Source organism: Mastigoproctus giganteus, chromosome 7, assembly GCF_048544385.1.
Source record: "Mastigoproctus giganteus isolate SK-2022 chromosome 7, ASM4854438v1, whole genome shotgun sequence".
Classification (NCBI taxonomy): domain Eukaryota; kingdom Metazoa; phylum Arthropoda; class Arachnida; order Uropygi; family Thelyphonidae; genus Mastigoproctus; species Mastigoproctus giganteus.
Window position 1 is genome coordinate 46,989,788 of NC_143581.1, and position 25,894 is coordinate 47,015,681.

General features: G+C 36.6%; 1 protein-coding gene across 1 annotated transcript in view; it reads left to right on the forward strand.

Moving 5' to 3' along the window:
* LOC150082876 (alanine aminotransferase 1) overlaps positions 1 to 25,894 on the forward strand; it is a 101,285-nt gene that overhangs the window by 41,398 nt on the left and 33,993 nt on the right. The window contains exons 6-8 of the mRNA XM_090376887.1: positions 1,296 to 1,425; positions 9,373 to 9,452; positions 24,262 to 24,395. Coding sequence (XP_090233013.1) covers positions 1,296 to 1,425; positions 9,373 to 9,452; positions 24,262 to 24,395 — 344 coding nt within the window. The remainder of the gene's footprint in view (positions 1 to 1,295; positions 1,426 to 9,372; positions 9,453 to 24,261; positions 24,396 to 25,894) is intronic.

Genomic DNA, 25,894 nt, shown 5'->3' on the forward strand with positions numbered 1-25,894 from the left:
GCTGTATAGTGCTGCCTGGAAAAACTTGAGTCAGAGCTAAGCAGCCGCAATTGAAATACATTAACCCCAGTGGCTCACATCTGGTGAGTATGGGCTTGGCACACCCAGGATCCTGAGCTGGATATCATTCTTCTATTCCTTGGTGATTCCTCTCTCTGTTTCTCAGAATAACTTGGAATTTTTTTTTTTTTTTTTTTTGGCTAGTGCAGCATAAGCCTCAGGCTTCCTTCACTATATGGCTAATAATAATAATAATCAGCAAAAACTCCTTAACTTTTGCCCTTTACGGTATCTTACACAGTTTGTTTTTTCACACCATATTCCTCACAGATGCAAGAAACTGACACTGAAAAGAATCTAACGAAAATATTCAAAACAATTTTTAATTTTCATTCCTGTGAATACGACATATGGTCGAGAAGCATTGTCAGCTTCAGGAAGGATAATCGTTTTGAATATTTTCATTAGATTCTTTTTAATTGTGTTAAATTGGTTTTTAATTATTTATTTTTTACTCTATAAATGTAAATTTTTAATTTTTTCGTTTTAATTTCTGGAGAGTATCACTCTTAAGTGTTCTACGTACTATATTGAGGTAAACTCCTCTTATTATTTTACAAACATTAATATCAACGTAGAACGTATTGAGTATTACAGCTCTGATTCATACTATCTAATAAGAAACGGTACAGACTAGTGCTTAATTTGGTATGGTTTTTGAAGTGATTTTCACCGTTTTTGTAGAGTAATTTGGTGCAAGAATAGGTCTGGTAATGTGCTCCTGTTCTTGTTTTTAACTTGTAGTGGTCACAGAGTAGTAAGATATTTTGTAGTAGTGGCAGCATGAGATGGGACTGGAGCGAATGCTTCGAAGCTTGCAATTATGAGTGTTTTTAGTTGCTATTTTTGCATAATAAAATACAAAAACATGGGAGGCAATATTCACTCTGGATAAAGATTTAACAGCATGCATAATATTGATTTTGTGTGCTTCACAGTACTAAATTTTGGAATAAAACTCTGGTGTCAGTCAGCTTTTTTTCATCAGTTATATCTAAAGTCCATTAAATTCAGGTTTTGTTGTGTTTGTTTATTTTTAATTGTGATTATCATAAGATGTTAAGTTGAAATTATATTCCAAGGATATCTCTTCACTATGCATATTAACTATGGATAGTTTCTGCTCTTTTTTTTTTTTTTTTTTTTATTGTTGCACAGCAAGAAAAATAAAGAACTTTAATATATATAGAATGCCAAAATTTGTAAGTGATAAATATGTAATATATATTCTTTAGATTGGATATTATTTAAATGAAGAAAAGGAATGGGCCTTGGATATTAAAGAACTGAAGCGAGCCATCACAGAAGCAAAATCACATTGCGAACCTAGAGCTATTGTTGTAATCAATCCTGGAAATCCAACAGGTATATTTTATTTATTTAGACAAATGTGTATGCATTAGAAACTTAAAATATAATGTAAAATACGCTGTGCCCCACATGAAAATTAGCAAAGATATGTGTTAACAAATTTTAATATACCTGTACTCCTAATGTTAAAAATGAATTTCGTTTGTAAATACAGTTAGTCCCCAACTTACTTAAGCTCGGGTTACATAATTTCGGACTTACATAAATGTTTCTGGTAAAATCGTAAAGATACTTTCTGTATAATTTTTAAGAGTGAAGTCGAATGAAGGACAATAAGTATAAGTTTTTATTTTTGTTCCTATACAAACTATGTTGGATAATAACCTGCAGCGTAACTAGCATCTAGGTAAATAACTAGAGTTAACATTTTATTTCATTTTCTGCTTTAAAAATTCTGAAGAAATATTTGACAACATGTGTTTGAGACAGGTGAACTGCATCGAAGCACTTCAGAGAAACCCTCATAATGTTCAAGCCACATGGACTGTTGTCCCATTGGCTATTTCTTAAGAGAACTACACTCTAGCCCTTCGTCTATACATCCTTTCTTTCTGGATTTTAGAGTCAGTTCAGTTTTGTTTGAGAGCGAAGTGGGAGCTTTTGTTTGCATTTTGTATGTAATGTTTGTTACACATTGGGTTATTGTGGTGAAGTTGAAATTCGTGTTGTCCAACCATTTTCAACGACTTCTTGTCAAACTATCATCTTGTAATGTATGCTTTATTTGCATGTCGTAAGGTGTGACAGCAACCCTTGTAACTTAATCCTGTGAAGTTCTTTGATTAAAGAAAATTATTTTGACTGTTATCATGTTGCTGCCTAAAAGAATAAGTGAAAGCAGTACCACTTCACTGCTGTCCCCAGATAAAGTTTTTAAATGGTATATAACTGTTTTTCTTCATTCTTCTGAGGGCATTATGTGTTTTTTGTAATTTCGGCATATCAGGATATAGTTACAATATTTTATTAGACATTCCTGAGTTACGTAAAACTCGACTTGCGTAAGAAGTCCTGGAACATATCTCTTACGTATGTCGGGGACAGATTGTACTATAAGCTTATATTGGAACTAGTGATATAAAAGAAAATGGAGAAATTAATACACATAACTTGTAAAATGTCAGTTTTCTGAAAACTTTGTTGCATATCTTATAATATATTCAGATCCCAGTATAATTTTTTGGTCCTCTTCTCTACTTTTTTTTTTCCTATTGATAGTAGCATGGAATTTTGAAACATGTTGGCATTGAGAAGAGGATGTAACTGCCATCTTAAAATGTTTATAGTGGAGATAATTACAGATACTTATCAGTATTTTTATTTTATTTTTTTTCTTTTTTGTGGCCAGTACAATACTTTTCTCTGTGTGATCATCAACTTAATAACATTTTAAACATTTTAATGGTATTGACTACCTTACATATAAATTGCATGTCAGTAGTTACAATAGTTAATTATTTTGTAAATACATATTTTTATCATTTGCTCTAATCACTTTCCAATGGCTTGGCACATGGTCAAACCTAACATCTTTGTGACGGTTAGGGTGCACACATGCTGAAGCAATAAAGTGACGTTTGTTAGTCAGTAATGCTCAGATCTATCAGAGGATGCTGAAAGACTTCATTGTACATCTCTGTGCATAGTTGTGATTACATCAGTGGGTAATTACATCGATATATGCATAGTATTAGAGTCAGGTGCCACCTTTTGGTTTCGCACATCGATATATACACTGAGTTGGCTTTGTATTAACAACACCCTCTTGTGTAGGAATGGACTGGTCTGTGATGCTATTGAAGGCTTAAAATTGGGAAGGCTGATATAAGATTGTAGGTTACACACTTGGCAGTCAGTTTTGAATGTCTGGAAGAAAGAATGGGCTGCCGTCAATCTTTAAATTATGGAATGATTGTATGGGCAAGATGTGCATGTGTCAGTATCTCGACAACAGTCTATTTTGACTGACTCGGCAGCAGCTGAACAATCAGCCAAAGACCATGTGTAGGTCAGCCACATGTGGCCAATGCAGGTGATGAGCATCATATGTCCTGTTACATCTTGTAACACAGTAATGATCCAGCTAACTATCCAGTACAACATAAGAATAGAAAGACCAATATCCACGTGGATGATGTGCAGGAAATTATCTCACATAGGCTATAGTACCTGTGCTTATGCTTACTGTGAGACACAAGAAAGTGCACCTTGCACTGGACCATGAACATGTGGAAATCGGTCACCTGGTCTAATGAATCCCATTTCCAACTATCATGCTGATGGGTGTGTTCACATTTGGAGGAAGCGTGAGGCCATGGTACTTGGATGTACTGTTGATGTTCTGCAGGCTGGAGATAGTGATGTTATGGTTTGGGGACTGTTTTCATGTCATGCATTGGGTCCTCTGATCACCATTAATTAACTGCTCAATGGGAATGCCTGCCTTCGTCGTTGTTGAGCAAGTACATCCCCTTCATAATGAGAGAGTATCCAGACAATTCCAGCCTCTATCAACAGTGTGTCATCCCATAAGCTCTAGCAGGTTGCTAAATGGTTTCAGGAATGTGCCGATGAATTCTCTATCCTTCCATAGCTACCCAATCGAGCATGTTGGACATACTGCAAAAGGACATTCAATGCGATGACCATTCACCTGACAATGTGCAGGAATTACTAGACACATGGGTAACGCTACCACATGACACTGTGCTAAGATGTGTATGGGTTGTATTATGGGCAAAAGGTGGTTCTGTGAGGTATTAGTTAGGTGTTGCTAATGCAAAGCCAATACAGTATATATATGATACACCAATGAGCCAAAACATTATGACCAGCAAGTCATTATTCAAATCGAAGCAACTGCAGGTGAGCTACTTCACAAGTTGGGACACGGTACAAAAAAACCACCTGATACTGAGCTCCATTAATCAGCATTACTCTTGTTCTTCAGGTGGGAAAGGCAGCAGACTTAAGCGAGTTTGACAAAGGCTAAATTGTAATGGCCAGACGACTGAGTCAGAGCATATCTGAAATGGCACAGCTGGTGGGGTGCTCACGGTTAGCCGTGGTCAGAGGAGGGAAAACCCATGTACCGCCAATGAGGTGTTGGATGACCATGGCTCGAGGTGAGGAAGGCTCTTCTGGATGGTACGTGGCAACAGAAGGGCAACTGTGGCATAACTCGCCGGTAATTGGAATACTGGTGACGGGAGTAATGTTGATGTCACAACATGCAGTACGTCGAACCCTGCTGAAAATGGGGCTGCGTAGCCACAGGTTGCCCAGAGTGCCCATGCAAACAACGGTTCACTGGTGACAGCACATACAATGGGCACGAGAGCATTGAAACTGGACCTTGAGTGATTGGTCGTCTGGTTCAGTGAATCATGTTTCCTGTTGCACCATGTGGATGGCTGGGTACACGTGCATCATTTACCTGGGGAAGTGATGGCGTCTGAATGCACCGTGGGACGAAAATAAGCTGGTGGCTGCAGTGTCATGCTTTGAGCAGTGTTCTGCTGGGAACCTGAGCACATGGTCCAGTCATCCATGTGCCGGGCACTCTGATGTCTACCACTTACCTAAACATCATTGCTGACCAGGTACACTCTTTCATGGCAACGGTCTTCCCCTCTGGCGGCGTTGTCTTTCAGCAGGATAATGTGCCATGCCACACTGCCTGGATTGTTTGAGACTGGTTTGTGGAAGATGTTGCCCTGGCCTCTAAATTCTCCAGACATCCATCCCATCGGGCATCTGTGGTTTGTGCTGGAATAGCAACTCCGATCTGTGGCATCTCAATCATGGACCCTACAGGAGTTAAAGGATCTGCTGGTTACGTGTTAGTACCAGACACCACAAGACACATTTAGAAATCTTGTAGCGTCCATGCCTCGCCAGGTACGAGCTGTTTTGACGGCACGTGGAGGACCATCATATTAGGTAGGTGGTCATAATGTTTTGCCTCATTGGTGTATATTAATTTCTTTTCTCTACTTTCCCACAGCAGAATTCAGTGCAAGTCGGATGCATTCATCATGGGAGGATAGAAACCCTGAGGTCTCTTAGTTAGGGGGCATGGGCTGTGAAAATGATTACGAAGGTTGGAGAAACTCCCTTGACCACAGTTCTGTTGTATTTTACTACATGTTATTTGAAAACTAGTAATAAAATCAGGCTTCAAGTGTTAAAAAACTAGGTGGGAAGCTTCAGCCTGGCGTGATATTAACTCATGCCATGAAAACTTCAACACAAGTGCCTACATGCATATCTTTATCAATATGTTTCTGCATGTATGTCAGCCTGCCACTAATGAACTAATTACCAAAGTTTGGCATGACTGTTTGTTTAAGCATTTGTGACATGTTTTGAACAACTTTCTGTAACCTGACAAAATAACCTTGTCTAACAAAAAAGTGAGAAGGAAAATTCAACTTTGAAGGTAGCAAAGTAGTTCAGTATGTAATTTCGTAAACCTCTCTCCATGGTTTTGCTCACCTCTGTAAGCTATCCTGTTGCAGCAGTGAGCAGTTACTAGTGCAAATAATCTATTGCATTGCAAGAAGTATAGCTATATGCATTTTCACAAAAGGTTAAGAGTGAGGTGGTAATCTACTCAGAGAACATCATCATTGTGACTTTTATAGTTGTGAACTTAACTGGAATTTACTGCCACTGACCGACTTTATTTTTTGGAATTTCCTGAAACTGGAGTACAGCATGATTGGAATTTTATATATATTATTACGTTCCTGAGAAATGCTGCGAATACTGAGTTATGGCTCCCATAGTAATAAAAGGGTTCCGTTTCAAAGTATGAAATACTGTATATAGGAAAAACTATTCAAAATTTTGTCTATGTATGTATTATATGTACCTTCATAATATGACTATGTACATAGACAGTACGTAGTGAAATGCAAGCATATGGCATCGAAATGAAAATAAGAAACAATTTAATATTAAATGTAATATTTATTAGAAATTTCAAACCAGCGCCTTTGCTAACTAAAAAACTTATCCCGCCAGTGCTATCACCAGTTTCGCTAAAGTGTTGATAAAGGAGTTTTGCCTTTTCACGAATGATGAGTGAACTTAACGGAATTTTATTTTGAGTTCGGTCTTCTATCCACAGATTTAAAGCTTTTTCCATTTTTTCTAGTTTAACATCACGAGTTACAGAGCAAATTTTTGAAACAATTAGCGCATTTTCACGGACACTACGGCGGATTTTTTCTTCCGATTTTTTGATTGATCGTACCGTTGACTCATTGATTTTATAATGTTTTGCCACTGAGGAGATACTTTCACCATTAGAAAATTTATCCAATAACTCAATTTTATTCGCTAATGTCATCACCTTCTTTGATCTTTTCACATTTCCCTTGTTATTTGTAGCCATATTTTTGTACGGGTTAGAAAGAACTTGTCCACAATAAAGTCACTTTCTTCCATTAACACACTCGAAAAAGTAAAATTAACACTCGAAATTAACACACTACAAAACGGTAGATTTATCATTTTTGTAAGTAAATCAATTTATAAATTGATAAATTTATTCAATTTATAAGCATATAAATTAAAAGCAAATGATGAAACCTTCCATGACAAGTGCATAACACATACTGAACAAGGATTAGCGAGAAACACGCTCACGATTTTGTCACCTCTCTCCCCCCACCTACTGAGCGCTGTTTTGACCGGGAAAGATAATTTTAGCCACGTCCATGTATTTTTATGGCAGAAAATGTTCACGGCATTTTAAAATTCACATTTTTTTAAGGTTTCATTTTATATTAAATCAGCGACCACGAATACGCGAAACCGCGAATACAGATACCACGAATAGCGGAGGTTTACTGTATATATAAGCCCCAGGGGGCTCACATCTGGTGAACCCCTAGGGTTTAGAAAGAGAAAAATTATGATATCATTCTTCCCTTTCTTGGTGATTCCCTTCTACTTTTGACTCTCTCTCTCTCTCTCTCTCTCTCTCTCTCTCTCTCTCTCTCTCTCTCTTAGGGTAACTCGGGAATTTTTTTTCTGACTGGTGCAGTATAAGCCTCAGGCTTCCTTGCACCATATAGCTAAAAATAATAATAATAATAAAATATATTTTTGTGGGGAGAGAGAAATTCTATCAGAAACCATAATTCATGGATTAAATGTGAAGGCCATTAATATGCTTTCTCCATTTTCAGTATTTATTTAAAAATATATTTTCATTACTGTTTTTCATTATTTTCAAATGAACAGTAGTATTTTTAAGCATGTTGTGTACTTTAGAATTTATGCCATATATGCTAATTGATTTTCCATATTTTGTTACTTTTTTCATTGTGTCATTTCTCCCAATATTAACTCTTGAATAAAAACTCTTTTAACTAGCTTGCACTTTTAATAGAACTAGTGGATAATTTTGTTTTCTGTCTTACTCTCATTGGCCTTATCTTTTATGGAAGTGATGTTCCTATTCCTGACCTTGCCATACATTGTGGCAGAGTATTTGAGTAGTTTTATGAGAGTAACAAAGGGAAATTTTTATAGGATGCCACATTTAATTTGTTGTTTAATGAGTAACATGCTATCCAAAGGTTTCTCCTCGTGTCCTCCTTGTTCTTTTACTCATGCTTTCAAATAAACAGGCCAATTTTGATTATCAGCGTGCACAATATCTAAGAGAACATTTGCTACAACTTTATTATTACAGATTGATGATAATAAAGTGCCATCTGCTGAAGGTCTTGCATTTAACCCTTCCCACAGTCTATAATCTAATGAATTCACATCCATCCTTGTTGAAATTAGCAATATTGGGATTTTTGCTCTAGCAGTGAGTGCTTAAGCTTTTCTGTTCCTACTGTTACTACATTAGGGCCTCCTTGATGTGATTTTATTGATTCAGTGGGATGGCATTTTAGTTAATGTCCGTCTCTATCTGTTGTGGTAATTTGCATTACATTCAAAATACAGCATTCACAGTTGTATCCAGGGCCCTCTGACGAGATTGGATGCAACGATCATCTGTTCCGATTCCTTGTTTCGTTTGTCTTATATCTATTTTCTTTTGATTTATTGTGTCATTTTAGTGAGTTTTTGGCCTCAGCATTATATCAATCATTGCTGGTCTGAATTTATTATTTATTGACTTATAATTTTGGCTATATTTGCCCTATACTTAATTTTTTTGACACATTCCTACCATGCATCTTCCATTTCCATCTTTGTTATTTATTTGTTTCTTTGTTAATTTTCCACTTTATATATATATATATATATAATTTTTTTTTTTTTTTTTGCTTTGAAATCAGATGTTGCTGAATTATTCTACCTACTGCTGTAACAGCGTATAGGGCCTGAACAATACATATTCAACCAGCTCTTACAGTCTTGTATTGTTGGATATCAGATATTTAATGAATAATAACCTGATACTGCAACATTTTAAAAACTCTACGGTTGTCAAACTGATTTCATACATTGAAATGATGATAATTTTTTTGTTGCATTACTCCTTGTTCATTGCTTAATGTGTGAGGCAGTGCTTACAGGTCATGTCATTGTCCAATTTTCCTGTGTGACTACGTAAATGCATGAACTCCCTCCTGTAAGAAATGGTTGTTTTGCAGTGTTCAGGCAAATATAATTCTTGATTTTTGGAACTTGTGCAGTCAAATTCATGCCATGTACCTTTGTAGGTTTCAAAAAGTGAAAGAGAAATGAACAATGGCTGTTCTGCAGTTTGTCTAATATGCTGTAGCTGAATGCATATTAATGCACTAAGCATCTTAGTATGTAGATTTTTATTTATATCCTTAATTTCTAATTAAAATGTGACATCTATGTTGTGTGTATTTCTCATCAAAAGATATTGTAAATAAACAGCACTTGAAAATGAGAAACTTTTGCTTTCCATGATTTGTATTTTAATTTTTATTTCAGGTTCAGTGTGTACTAGAGAAAACATCGAAGATATCATTAAATTTGCTTATAATGAAAAGTTATTTGTAATGGCTGATGAGGTACTTATTCATTTAATTTTTTTTCTCTCTCATGTTTAATGTTATCTATTATTCTTGTTATATAAGGCTAATTAAGCTATTATTATAACAATAATAATTGCTTTACTATTAATGTTATTATTATATTAATAGATTATTAAAAATCTATTCTGCAAGGTCATTCTAAAAAAAATTGTATTTCAGAATTGATTAAAAAAAGCTGGAGATAGTTACATTAGAAAAATATTATTGTGGAATTATAAATGAAACAATGGATGAGATCTGCAAAAGGATGCCTATACAGCAGGCCTCCATTATAACGCGGTTCGCTTTACGCTGATTCGCTATAATGCTGTTCTTATATTATAACCCGTATCTGACTATAATGCTGTCACAGATCATTATAACGCTCTTTTACAGATGGCATATTTAACGAAATCGTTTCATTTCATGGAGTCGATAGCTTGAAAATGTATAGCAAAACAGCATTAAAACGTTTCCTACGCTCAGTGAAATTTTCTCGCACGCTAATTTAATTGCGGTACAGTGACTTGTTACGTAGTTCCAAGATCAACATTTTAAAAAATTATCAAGTATATTGCTTGTAATATTTGCATTATATGCCTTTATCTGAAGTCTAGTCATCACTCAATACCGTATTACACATTGTGCGAAATGGACAGTTTACTTGAACATTGTATCATAATTAATGCAACCAACGCAGTTTTTTCGAAGAGTTATGCATAATTAATGCAACCAACGCAGTTTTTTTGAAGAGTTAATAATGGCCGATAAGAATGAAAAAGCAACAACATCTGAGTGCAGTACGAAGACTATAAATGTAAGAAGAAGACTGAATTTACTGAAGTGGGATTTACTCAAAGAGGTAACTACCGTCAGGGGTAAAGGAAAGGGTTTTTGCTTCCGTAAAGGGGAGTACAGTGGTCTCAGACAGTTTTTAAATTCTGTACAGTGGGATCAACTGACGATGTTACAAACAGTAAATTCTAAGTGGGAAGCATTCAAAGAATTAATCGTGGAAGCTACTAGACTTTATATACCGATTAAGAAATATCGTTCAAGGTTTAGGCCTAAATGGTTATCAAATGAACTAATGAGACTCGTGACAGAAGAAAAATGCATGGGATGCATATAAATTATCAGGTGACGCAGAAGCCTGTGGCAGATATAAGCTAGTCTGTAATCAGGTCACAAAGGAGGTTCGGCAGGCGAAGGCGGATTACGAGAAATCTTTGGCAAAAGATGCTAAGAAAAACAGCAAGGATTTCTTTACTTATATAAACTCTAAAAGGAAGGGGATGAATATGATTGGTCCACTTGACATCGATGGTTCGACTGTTGATGATCCTGCTCAGATAGCAAACAAACTGAATGAGTATTTTGCATCTACATTCACACGTGAGGAATTATTACAATTTGAAAATGGAAGAAGGTTATCAAATTGTAGCAGTGTGCTTAATGATTTTGTAATAACTGAGAGCAAAGTGGAGGAGAAATTGTTGAAGTTAAACATAAGAAAGGCACCTGGGATGGATGGGATCTATCCAGTTATTTTAAAGGAGGCGGCAAAGCAACTAAGCAAACCCTTAGCCATAATTATGAGAGCATCCTTGGACTCAGGGGAGGTTCCCACGGACTGGAGATGTGCAAATGTGTCCCCAATTCACAAAGGTGGATCGAAGGGTGACACGAGTAATTACAGACCAGTTAGTTTAACTTCTGTTCCGGGTAAAATAATGGAGTCGCTGGTTAAAGATGCATTGCAGGATCATCTAGACAAGACTGCAGCAATAATTCAAACACAGCATGGGTTTGTTAAGGGAAAGTCTTGTCTGACAAATTTGATTGGTTATTATGATGTGGTCACAAAGGAACTGGATGCAAAAAATAATTTTGATATCATATACTTGGATTTCAGGAAAGCTTTTGACACCGTTGCGCATGGAAGACTACTGTACAAATTGGAGCAGAATGGTATTAAGGGTAAGTTGCTACAATGGATAAAAGGATGGTTAAGTGGGAGAAGACAGAGGGTGGTAATCAATGGGTGCTGCTCTTCTTGGACTAATGTTATTAGTGGAGTCCCACAGGGTTCGGTGTTGGGTCCACTGTTGTTTTGTGTATTTATCAATGATATTGATGAAGGTATATCAGGCTTAATGTCGAAGTTTGCAGATGACACAAAGGTTGGCAGGGTTGTTAATGACAGTAATGGCAGTGTGCTACTGCAACAGGATCTAGATAATTTGGGCAGATGGGCTAAGAAGTGGCAACTGAAGTTCAACCTTGACAAATGCAAAGTACTGCATATGGGTAGAAGTAACCCCAGAGAAACGTACCAACTGTGTGGTACTACACTTAAGGTGGTAGAAAATGAAAAAGACCTGGGAGTAATTGTGCAGTCAGATATGAAGTTTTCTGAGCAGTGCAGACAGGCTGCTAGGGCGGGTAATGGGGTTTTGTCAATGATATATAGGAATTTTGCTAGCAGGGAAAAGGAGGTGATTGTCCCTCTGTATAAGGCAATGGTCAGGCCACGCCTTGAGTACTGCATACAGGTCTGGAGGCCTCATTTTAGGAAGGATGTAGATTTGCTTGAGTGTGTACAGAGAAGAGCAACACGATTGGTGAGGGGAATGAAGGGATTCTCTTACCAAGAGAGGCTTAAGTTCTGCAAATTGCAGTGGCTGGAGACTAGGCACCTGCGCAGTGATCTGATTGAGGTCTATAAGGCCTTGAATGGGTTGAGCACGCTGAATTCTGATGGGATCCTTCCACTTGTTCAGATTACCAACCTACGGGGATATAAGTTCAAATTAAGAAAGGACAGATGTAGAATAGATGTGCGGAAATTTGCCTTTAGCCAGCGGGTGGTTAATTGCTGGAACAAACTTCCATCTGTCGTTGTGGAAGTTGATAGCTTGAATAAATTTAAGGAGGAACTGGACAGGCATTTGGAGGGAATGGTGTGTTTTTTTTTTTTTTTTTTTGGCTGATGCTGCATAAGCTCCTACACTTGCTTTCTTGCATCATGTGCCACTTCTACTAATACTACTAATTTGAAAATTAAATTAGATGTTTTGAAGCGAATCGATTCCGGTCAAAGACAAGCGGATGTGTGCCATAATTTAGGACTTGCAAGTTTAACTGTAAGAACAATTATAAAAAAAATTAAAGAATTAATTTTAGCAGCGGGAAAGATAGCTGTTCCACTGCAAGCAACTAGGGCTTGACCGGCTATTAGGATTGAAATGGAAAGGCTTTAACTAATTTTATTGAAGATAATATCCAATGCAGAATTCAGTTAAATTAAATATTATTAAAAAAATAAAGAGAGAGAGAGATTAGCCAATTTGATGATCTGAAGAAAACTCACCTAAAAAAAAAAAAAATGTGGAACCATTTAAAACTAGTAAGAGCTGGTTGAATAGATTTAAAATCCAGGGAGAAGCCGCAAGTGCAGATTAAGGAGCTGAAACTTTCAAAAAAGAACTTGTTAAAATTATTGAAGAGGGGTATTATGTGTTATACATCTCAACAAGTTTTTAACATAGATGCAGCAGGACTTTTGTGGAAACGAATGCCTAAAAGAAGTTTCATATTGAAAGAAGAAAAAAATATGCCAGGTTTCAAAGTGGCGAAGGATCGGTTGACTTTATTGTTAGGTGGTAATGCTGCAGAGGATTTAAAATAAATACCCCTTTTAGTATATTTGGAAGAGGGCCAAAGTTCAACCCAAAATTGACACATTTTTCATGATTAAATTCATCAATTAAATTAAATCAATTTAGATCAATTAAATTCATGATTTTAATTGGAAGTTTAAGTTTAATTTTGATACATAAGTAGTTACCACATAATTATATACATATGTAATGCAGAATATTTTATATGTACAAATATTTGAATATTAAATATTTTGACCGACATTTGTGCATCTTTTCACTGCGGTTTATTATTTATTAGGAAATATCCTATGGCACCGACCGCAACTCACAAATACATATGTTACCTTATGGGAATGCGGCGCTCGCTTAGCGCGGATTCACTTAGCACTCTGTTTTTACGGAACGAATTATCAGCGTTAAGCGGGGGTCAATTGTATGATGAAAGACCTTGAATACGTGGGCTACAGAGCATGAAAATTGGGCACGTTATGATAGTTAATTAAATGAATAAAGGCATAATTTTTATTGTTATAAATGATTCTAGAACTAGCGATCTTGAATTGAAATTATAGCCATTTAAATCCAATAAAGTTAAATATATCAGTTTTCAAATCTTGTATGTAACGAAGCAGACTTTCTGTACCTGTCAAAACACACACGCACTTGCATTTCTTCTTGACTTGACTATGAATACTTCACAAATAAAATCATACTGAAGTTTTTCTGAAATATTAGTTGCCTAAGAAGAAACTTTTGGTCATTGAGGTTGTCACAGACATTCTCTCAGATATGCCAGACAAGCTGTACTTGCTGATGGAACTGATATTCGGGTGACATTCAAGTAAAGTGGACCCAATTTCGGCAAAGTCTGGACGGTCTGTGACAGCCAAATCCTCTGCTTGCACCTTCACAATGGTGGGATTGTTAGTAATCCTGGGTATAGCCTCCATGCACAAGCACACATGGTGGGTGACGACCCAGGTGTGAACCAACGTAAGCAGGGGTCGAGGTGTGACACCCACACCACATGGAGGAATGCCGCCCCTTTGTGTTACCAGGCAGTACTAGGTGGTAGATGACTCTCATCAACTGGTGCAATACCACCACTTTGCTTATTGGAGGCTTGAAGTGGTGGAACCATGGGGTTTGCAATGTTTAGTCTCCAGAGCTAAGTTCCGGTCAATCCTTCCCCATCTCTTCCATCATGCAGTATGATTGATGACTTTTGACGTTACAATGAATATCATGGTGAGATCTAATCTTCCGTGCATTTTAAGAGTACAGCTCTAAAACGGTGTTCGCAGGCCAGCTGCTAGTTAGTACACTGGACCGAACCTATTGGTAACTCTTTAGGAGGCTTCCGGATTAGCTAGTGTATAATCTTGCTACCTCTTCTCTGCCAGACAGTGACTGGAGGAAGTCCGAGCAGTGTATGCGTGGGGGGGGGGCATTGTCGAGGCCACGTTATGTCAAGGATCTCGGTATATTTTTACCATGTGTACGCCATATCCAAAAATTTCATTACTTCATACAGCATGTCCCCCCCCCCAATTTTTCATACTATTGAATACACCACGAGTTGTCAAACTAATAGAGTAAGCTTATCTGCGAAAAAGGCACCTCCGTAGCCAGGTGGGAAGAAGCAGCAGTGCGTAACGCACGCTTCTTGATTAGACCGGGGTTCGATCCCATCACCACCAAATACGGGGATGCGGAAAGATCAGGGAATGATCACCGCATATTCCCGGAGCAATATGGCCTTAGTTGCTAAGGCTCCTAAAAAAAAAAAAAAAAAAACCAAAATCTGCGAAAAGATCTAAACCTCCCAAACATTCCTAGTTCATTTCACAAATATACGTGGTCTCAATTCTAATCTCAGTGATGTCCATTTCCACTTGCAGTCATCCAAACCCCATGTACTTTTTCTAACAGAATCTCAGTTATCAGTTGATTCAACTACTGCTCATCTTATTTGCCCAAACTATTCGCTGTATGATTCCTTTCGCCTCAAAGGTGGTACTTGTGCATATGTCCGTTCTGATGTTCCCGGTCAGCGACTTGGTAATTTGGAATCTCCTCTTTTTGATCTTCTCTGATTTAAAATCTCTTTACTTCATTGTGTCAAATTCATCGGTTGTCTCTATCGTTCTCCCAACTCCACTAATCACTTTGGAGCTCTTTGACTTTCTCCATTCCAACTTTCCTAACAGTGAGGTAATCTTCCTTGGTGATTTTAATGTTCACAACTCCAGCTGGTTTCCGTTTTCTGGTCGAGATGCTGAGGCTTTTGCAATTACTAATGACCTTGCACAGATTGTTCGTGCAGCCAACATGCTTGATCTTTTTCTCACAAACAACCCTTCTAAGTACACGGTCAAAGTGAGTGGTCCTTTAGGCACCTCAGATCACAACTTAGTGATTGTCTCTTCTCCAATGGGGCCTTTATCTCATGGTTGTTCCCAACCTCGTATTGTTTGGCATTACAAGAATTCAAAATGGGATGACCTGCGAGATTTCTTTTCTTTTCCTTGGTCTGATTACTGTTTCAAAACTTTTGATGTCAATGTTTGCTCAGATCGTGTCAGTGAAATTATTCTTGTAGGAATGAAATTCTTTATCCCACAGTCCACTTGAAAATCTCGTCCTTTATCTAAACCTTGGTTTTCCAATAAATGTGCTAAGGCTGTTCAAGAGAAGAACGTTGCATATCGTAATTAGCTTGTTTCCAATTCTTCAGTTTCATTTTCTGCCTACACCAAAGCTCGCAACAATTGTAAAGCTTTATTAATCAGTCCAAACTAGATTTTGAACAGGCTAAGAGTAGAAAACTTCCTTCTTGCCCTAATGGTAGCCAAGCATTCTGGTCTCTTGCGAAAGCTATTGGCCGCAAATTTTGCCCATTTCTGCTCCCACCTCTGTCAAAACCAGATGGTTCTGTTGTTGCTTCAGCCAAGGATAAAGCTGACCTGCTAGCATCCCATTTTTCTTCCAACTCATGTATTAATGATCTTGGTAAAACACCTCCCACCATTCCCAACACACTGCATTCAATGCCTCCTGTGGTCTTCAGTCAAAAGGATGTCAGAAGAATTTTGACGAATCTTGATGCTAAGAAAGCTCCAGGTCCTGATGGTATTTCTCCACTTGTTCTCAAAAAATGTGCTCCTGAACTTACTCCTGTTCTTTGCCGCATTTTTTTCACTTTCTTATTCCAAAGGTGTTTTTCCTTCTGCTTGGAAATTTGCTCATATCCAACCAGTTCCTAAAAAGGGTGACAAATCCCTCCCACCCAATTATCGTCCCATTGCAATCATGTCTACTCTTTCAATAGTAATGGAGAAATCAATTAACGGCCAACTCTTAAACTGGTGCCTCCGTAGCCAGGTGGGAAGGAGAAGCAGTGCGTAGCACACGCTTCTTGATTAGACCGGGGTTCAAGCCCGTCACCACCAAATACGGAGGATGCGGAAAGGTCAGGGAATGACCACCGCATATCGCGGAGCAATATGGCCTTAGTTTCTAATGCTCCTAAAAACCAAATAACAAACAAACAAACAAACACAACTCTTAAACTACCTAGAAACCTAGCCAGGTAATTCTCCAGTGGGGCAAAGACAACTTAGTTGATTTCAATCCTTCTAAAACTCAGTCTTGTCTTATCTTGCAAAAATGATTCTTCTGCTCCTATGCTTATCTTTGGTGACACTCTGAATTCTAGGCAAGTTGATATATCTCTTTTGGGGATTATCCTGACTTGTAATCTCTCATGGCACAAGCACATTACAAATATTGCTTTCTCTGCATCTAAAAAACTTGGTTTTCTCTTTTGCTCTCAGCGTTACTTTTCTTCCAAACAGCTGTTCAATATGTACAAATCGCAAATCCGCCCTGCCATGGAATATTGTTCCCACATCTGGGGTGGTGCCCCCCCCAAAACCTCTCTCAGGCTTCTCGATTCCATTCAGAAGAGGGCAGTTAGGTTAATTAATGATTCCTCTCTAACAGAGTTTCTCCACTCGCTGTCTCATAGATGTACTGTTTCTGCTGCATGCCTTTTCTACAGATACTTCCATGGGCACTGTTCTTCTGAATTGGCTTCTATAATTTCCACTCTCTCTTTCAAAACAGTCCGAACATGTGCCGCCACCAGCCAACATCCATTTACTGTCCAACTTCAAACTCACAGAACCAACTTTTCATCTTCCTCATTTATTCATTCAACTGCCATTTTCTAGAACAACCTTCCTTCATATGTCTTTCCTGAAAATTACAGTCTACAGAAGTTCAAGCCTAATGTCAACAAATATCTTCTTTTGTCTTCTCAACCTCCAACCCAAGCACGGTACTAAGTACTATAGGTTCTAATACCTCTCGTGTTTGGGATTTTCATAAAAAAAAAACATAGTACTCAATTCTGTTTAATGTGAAACTATTAAGACTTTGAAAATGAAGTCATATTTAAATTTTGTTTGCTTAAACATTTTTGGATTTGGTTTCTGCTTAGCTGCCTAAGAAGAAACCACATCCAAACCAAGCGCAGCATCTCCTAAAAATCTCAAGTGAAATTCATTGGTCTTTTGTGAATAAGTTTCCAGAAATGATAGCCAAGGAAGTTTGTTGTTCTGTGGAAACTATGTAGTTGATGATCAGAACTCCCTCATGAGCAGTATTTATTGCATAATCCAGTCAGTCTGCAGCAACTAATTCCTTAGCTAGCTGCATCTTGGTGGGTAGTAGGTGATGTTTGTTGCCTGTTGTGACAACAGTGCCTAGTTCATTAGACTTTTTAAGTGGCTGAAAACATGTTTGAACTCAGTGAAGTTTCAACTTTTTCTAATCTCTTTTATTGATTCTGTGCAGGTGGCATAGTGGTATTGTCACTGTCTTTCTCACACGGGTGGAGAAGCCCTGAGTTCAACGATGGGAGGAACTTTTATGGTATTTTTTTACTTTCATTCTGTGACTGAGTTGGTCGGTCTCTGGCATTTATAGAAGAGGTCCAAGATGCTGTTGCACAGGTGGTTGACAACTGGTCACCTGGTCCTGATTTAATAGAAGTTAAGATAATGAAAAGGGTTTTTAATATAAGACCCGATTTAATGGTCAAGATGTTTAACAAATGCTTGGAGATGGGTTCGTTCCCTGAGGTGTGGAGAATGGCTGTTTTGAAACTGATTATCAAAAGTCCAGATAAACTACCAAGTGAAGCAGGTTCGTATCGTCCCATAGCATTGTTGTCTGTAATAGCTAAAACTTATGAACGACTGTGTATCAGTCGGTTGATGATTAAATATGATGAGAATCAAATGTCCTTTTTTATATGGTTATAAAAAAAGTATGGTTATAAAAAATGGCTATTTATCAGATGACAACATACGTTCAGAGCTATGAGGGGCATTATGTTCTTGGAATTTTTGTTGATTTTCATGGCGCATTCGACATGCTTTGATGGGAGGGAATCCTTTCCAGGATTAGAACCATTGGATGTTCTGAAAAATTGTATTTAGTTTTTAAAGAATATTTTTCAGATAGAAAGATAATTATCAGGACAAAATATACTGAAGTAAAAAGGAATGTTAAACGAGGTTGTCCACAGGGCTCGGTGATTGGTCCTCACGCCTGGACAATAGTTATGGATGACTTTTTGAGAAGAAATCACGTTGGTGTGAATGTAGTGGCATATGCCGATGATTTGTTAATTCTGGTTTATGGCAATGCAAGGTCCCAACTAGAGGCACGTGCCTCTCAAATAATGGAGGAATTGATAGAGTGGTCCAGATTGTATAAGTTACAGATCTCAAAAACAAAGACTGTACAGATGCTGCTTAAAGGACGACTGAGTATGAATAGAAATCCAGTTGTTAAAGCATTTGATATGTCAATTAGGTATGTGACTTCTGTAAAGTTCTTTGGTGTGTGTGTGTAGGGGAGAGGATGGCATTTTTGGAGCACATGAAGTATTTAAAAATAAAGTTCGAGTGCTGTATGCCAAGCTGAGAAGAATGATTAGAACTGATTGGGGGATAAAAGGAAGAGCGCTGAATCTCCTTTATGACTGTGTATTTGTCCCCATAATCACATATTCTTCTGTGGCTTGGTTGCACCAAATAACTAATAGTGTTGAAAAGAAGTACTTGCTCCAAGCGCAGAGGTTCGCTCTCCTATGCACAACACGGGCCTGCAGAACAGTGTCGACAGATGCTCTGCAGGTCTTGGCTGGGCGATTTCCGGCTGATTTGCAGACCATCTTGTCGGTGTTACTATACTGTACTAGAAAGAACATCAGGAAAACTGTGTTGGGAGTTTCCTCTTGCCCAGATCTAAATAGGATATACTCAAGATCTGATTATAAAGAAGAGAAGGCAAGAATTAAAAATGAACTGATGGCTGTATGGCAACAGAGGTGGGACAAGAGTGAAAAAGGACGTGTCACCCATATGTATTTACCAAGAGTTGACATATTAAATGTGCGGGCAAATTCTTGGCAGCAATTTGGACTACATGGCACTTTTCTTATTACTGGACATGGATTGGCAAAAAGACTCCATGAGTTGGGACTTATGGAAAATGATTTATGTTCTTGTGGGTTACAAGAAATTAGTTTCCATATTATGTTCCATTGTGATCAATATGTTGATCTAAGACATGAATTGGAGATAAGTCTAGGTAAACTTGAACAACAAGATCTTTGGATCATGTTCATGGATAGGGCTCTCCTATGGTATTTTAATAAGTTTTGTGAGTCTAGTTTTTAAACGGAGAGCAAGGCTAGATAGTAGTTCCCGCCTCTTTGTGGCTGGGGACAGTAACACAGCCAATTAGGATATAGTAGTAGTAGTAGTAGTGGCATGTGATGCAAGAAAGCAAATGTATGAGCTTATGCAGCAACAGCCAAAAAAAAAAAAAATCACACCATTCCCTCCAAATGCCTGTCCAGTTCCTCCTTAAATTTATTCAAGCTATCAACTTCCACAACGACAGATGGAAGTTTGTTCCAGCAATTAACTACCCGCTGGCTAAAGGCAAATTTCCGCACATCTATTCTACATCTGTCTTTTCTTAATTTGAATTTATGCCCCCTTAGGTTCGTAATCTGAACAAGTGGAAGGATCCCATCAGAATTCAGCATGCTCAATCCATTCAAGGCCTTATATATCTCAATCAGATCACCGCGCAGGTGCCTAGTCTCCTGCGCGGTGATATGTAAGACGACGATAGCTAACACTATATCCTTCTTGGCTGCGGCTAAGAGGATTAGTGCTCTCCTAAGATGTGTTGTGATGTTGAATTTTAAATAGTATTTTTTATTATTATAATATATTTTTAAGAACAGCTTAAGATAATATCACTGAAGAAGCATAATCCACATATAAGCCTAGGCTTAGGAGGTGGACTTGCTGAAGGTGAGTTGAATGAATGACTTTGCTCTGCAAGAGAATTAATACCTGGTTCCATTTGAAATGCCAGTTATCATTATATCATGTAAGTGCAAGTTGGTGATTTTTAAATGGAATTTTGGTTTTGTTTCTTATGAAAAAAAAAAAAAGCCTGTTCACATAAAAAGTCCATTCATGAGATTTTGTGTTAACTTACATAACCCAAGACTAAGATATGTCTTTTTCTGTTCTCTTAGACTGGTGACCTGTATTTATTCCATCTCAACATCCTCTTTGTGCTATTTTTTTCTTAATGGTATATATGTGTTCATAGCTTCTGTGATTATTGCTCTAAAGGTATTCCATAATTCTAATGTATTCTCCCTCCCTCTCCAATCTGCCCAATTGATAGATTCCATGCAGTGCCTTAAATTGTCGTAGTCCTCTTTTCTGAATTAAAAACCTTTTAACTACTGCAGCATCTTTCATCTTCCAACTACAGGAACCATCAAATGGTTCCTGTACTGTAAGCCATGTGATGTCATCTGATTTGTGAGTAATCATGGTCTAGAATATTCTTATTCCTAGTATTTTCTCTGACATTATGGTACAAATAATAACCATCTAGTTTATTTAAAAGTTTTTTGTTCTCCATGGTGAGTTTTGCCTCCCACTTATTCCAATCAATTAGAGGCAAATTGAAGTTACCCATAATAAGACATTTATGCTTACTTGTCCATTCCTTCTGCATGTAGAGACTGGTCATACTCTTCACAATATTTTGGTCTGTAGATTACTCCCACTTATACCTTTATTTCCAACTAACTCACACCACATAGATTCTATGCTAGCAGATATAACTTCTAATTCAGCAAAAGCTGTTTTCATGCTCAGGCTTCTTTTGATAAGAAGATGACTCCACCACCCCTTCTGTCTTTCATAGATTATACATACCATAGTGGAACTCGTTATCCCTATTATGTCAGCATTAGGTGCCCTAACTGGGAGTTCGAATTCACTCATTTTATTGACAATACTTCTAACATTACTGTAGACACATTTAAGGCTAAGTATTCTTCTATAGTTTACTACCCTAACACACTCCTTGTGAGGTTATTTAGGCTTGTTTCCGCCAAGCTTTATATTCCCGCTCATAATTGTCCTTCTCTTGCTAAAGGAGTTCATTATTATTTCATGCACTTATATACAGTTTTTTTTTTTTTTTTTTTAAGTTAAGGTGATCCCACGCTAGACTGGCAAGCCTACCATGTGTTTATATACATTAATGTACCCAGCAGGGCCATTCCATGTAGTGTTACACATCTATATTCTGCTCTATAGCAGACTAGTATAACGTTCATACACAGTATATGTCGTCACACAAGTTGGTTCGACTCCATACTCAGTATAAAACTGAGTAATTAATGAATACAAATCAGTGACTCAGGATTGTAGCATTTTATCCACCATGATGTAGCACAATGAGCTGCACATAAACTAATTTTATTATATCCTCCAAATTGCAGCATAAGGAACTACATTGTAATCGATTACCAACATGCACATCACAATGAACTGTACATCCTACAGACACAACATTATGAAATGTGAGTCACAGGAACTATAATCCATCATGTATTCTTCTTCATTCATCGCCATATACAGGTAGTTCTTGACTGTACGAGTCAATTTGTTTCCCATAGACTTAATGTTAAAAACAGGATTACATTCTCAACAATGAAATTTGACCATAGTAGTGTTAAATAAAGGTCAACAAACCAATAGTTCTGTCGACCTTTTTTGGAGTGTGTTAGGGTCGTAAACTATAGAAGAATACTTACCCTCAATAGTTTGTTGGTCAACAAACGAATGCACAGTAGTACGCTTAGCTTGAAATGCCGTATTTATGAATGTTTATTTATTGCAATTAATGTTTATATTCTCGATTTTGTCGATACTTGAAGAATAAACTTGTAAAGCAAAAACTCAAAGTGAGGACTGCCTGTATAATAATCGGTACCATATCCATCAGCAGCTTGCTCCTTCACTTTCCAATGATGTTTGTCGTTCAACTTTTTAGCTAGTCTAGACAATCTTTTGTAACCAAACTAAGCTGATATAAGAAGTTTCCAAATATTCTTCCATTTCAGATCACCTACAGACTGGCTGGATCCCCTACATATCAATGTCTCCCTGATGAAACATGTATGCATATTTTATTCCTAAAATCCAATTCTCAAAAGTCTGAACACAGTTTATATGTTCATATTTTATTTCTTTAAATGGCATAAAAATGCTGATGGACAAGCATCCTATCTTTTAACTCAGAATTTTACCACACATCCACTTGTCCTGCATAAACTACATTCCATTATGATTTATCTAGCTAGCTACATAAGTAAAACTTCTTGGTTTTCATTACCATATGATATACAGATACTTCTTATTGTAAATTCTGAAGCTGCAGTAGTACTCTTCTTTTGAAAAATTCAGCTGCCATAATAGACTGAAATGACTTGAATGCCTTTTCTGTTTTCAACACATGCTCCAGTATGTGTTGAAAACAGAAAAGGCATTCAAGTTATTTCAGAGTGTTATGGAACTCCAGTTTTTCTGAGTTGCTGGAATTTACAAGAACTAATTAAATTTGTTAGTTCTTGTAAATAATTGTTTATGAAACTTTCTAATAATAATAAAAGCCATGATAAAATTCAAAGCGTGCCATACAGAAATCTCAAGCAACTGGCACATCTTAATCATATATTAAAAGAAAGGACATTTGCAGCACTTCCCACCCTAGTAGCAAAGAGGCTGCAAATTTAATAATTAAACATTATAAAAATACATTAAATAAACAATCTTTAACAAGAGAATAGTTTGAATTAAAATTTTTTTAGAAAGTTGGAAAATTTCGTGTTTAGTGTTTACATTGCATTAAAAGTGATCCTGGAGGCACTGATGTACTTATGAAGGCTGTCTTTCTCCCAGCCATTAAGGTATCTAGAAAAAAAGATAAGAAAGTTGATGAAAACATAGGTACATTGTGTTTACCTTAAAACAGAAACTGGATATTTGTAGAAGACTATAAAAAAGTGAAAATTGTAATGTACTTAAGAAGTATGATCTTGGCATATCATCAAGCTATAATATAAAAGCAATCTATAAGTTTTCAACAATAAAAAGTGTGAAAACAACTGTTATTTTAAAATTAAGCAGAAGAAAATAAAGTAGTATGTATGTTAGTGTGACTAAGGGGTTTAACTTTATAAAGTGTTCCACTATGTAGTGCAGCCAGTTATATGAGTAACACTCATCCAACTGGCAATTCTCAGTCCCTATCGACAATGAAGATAGTGGAGCATACACTATATTATATTTTAATTAATAAATTTGTTTATCGTAATATCCATTTTTTTATACAAAATATGACTTGAATGATATGCAGTAGTAGGCAGTTTTCAGTATTTTGTCAACAAAATTTGAGTGGTCTTTAGGCAATATTAATTAAAGACTATATAGTATAGAACATAAATGATAATGTGAAAATGCTGTTATTTCATTTAAACAGTGAAATATTTTTTCACATATCATCATTACTCTCTTTCTTTCTCAACAGTATATTGATATTATATTTCACTTGAGCTATAATCTTTGCTCTCTCTCTCTCACGGAAGTATATTAATGTTAAATTAGGTTTATTTTTGCTAAATTTATAGGTTTTATGTAATTTCACTCTTAAGTAATGGCTAAAAACTTTATTTACAGGTTTATCAAGACAATGTGTATGCTGAAGGTATGAAATTCTATTCCTTCAAGAAAGTGATGAGCGAAATGGGTCCTCCTTATAACCAGATGGAGCTTGCTTCTTTTATGTCTACTTCCAAAGGCTATATGGGAGAGTGAGTGTTACTTGTCTTCCTTCACTACATTCTAGAAAGGTTGGTGTAAAAGAAAATGAGAAGCTTATATCCGTGGAATTTTTATGAATGAAAGTCATGTGAATAGCATAGTTTGTTTGGCGTTCAATTAACTATTAATTCACTAGCAAAGTTTTTTTTTTTTTTTTTTGACATTTGAAAGATTAATTATTATGAGAAGAGGTTAGAATGAAATAGAAACAAGTTAGTATTTAACTGAAGAGCCATACACAATGGTTTGTGCCAACAAAAATTAGGTCCCTTCAAGTTAAGTTTGAAATAAAATTATCTTATAGGTAACATCTACGTTTAGTATTAAGAAAAATTTAGTGTAATCAGCTAATTATTCTACCCTGTGAGCTATAAAAATCAACATTTATTCATGCAGGAAGAAACGTAATCTACAATGATGTTGCAGGTATATTTCTGAACCACTTCTCTCTGAGCTTTTGTTTTACAAAACTAAGTTTGTTTCCTTTTGTTTGTTTATAATGAAGGGTTAATTTACATAAATTATCCAGAAATAATAAAATTTATGGAAACAACAAGAAAGTAGTTAACACTCACTACAGAGCCAGACACTTTTCACATTGTAATGTTGGTCGTGTGATCTGGTCTTACCCTCCCTCCTTCATGCCCCTACCTCACTTTCCCTTCCAGCAACATGTCTTTGCAAGCTAATTGTATTTTTGTAAATAACAGTATTAAAAATCCTTTTCATTATGTAAAATGTTCAGGTATGTAATTACACTAAGCTAATTCATGTTGTGAATTGTGAAAATAAGCTCACCCACATTTGAAAGCAGCAGCAAAGCATATCTTTGAGAGTATCTTCCTGCAAACTAACTTTTAGCAGGGGGCAAACAGTTTATGAAGGAATTAACTTATTAAATTAATTACATAAGATACTATCTCTTAGCTAGAATTAAAACTTTAATAAATTCGTTGACAGCCATCCAAGATCAAATAACTTGACAGTGAATGAAATTATGTTTTAAAATGAAAAAATGTGTGAATTATGCAAAGAAAATAAAATATATTTTGAATGCATTCAGAACAAGGCTGAAAATTCATTTGTCACTTCTCTGATAACTTGCCCTTGGCAAGTGGGTTTCCAGAGCCCTGTATGTGGTACACAGCTACTGTTATTTCAGACTATATGTCATATAAACTTGAAAATCATGCCTGTTTTCATTTATTTTTTTAATTAGTATGCTGGATGCCATTTTGTCAGCTTTGTGCAACTCTGGATTGTAGAGTTTGTTATTATAGCATTTCACTCACCTGAGAAAACTTTCCTATGGCTTCCAAAGCAGCAGCAGCACAAGAAAGATTTCTCAAGCATTATGTTATAAGCCTTATTTAAAATATATATATAATTTGACTGTATTTCATTAATTATTATTATTTATTTTTTTGTGTGTTTGTTTTAAACTTAGGCACTTGATGCTTGTGGAAGTTCCCCAACGTAGTAAGTGGAA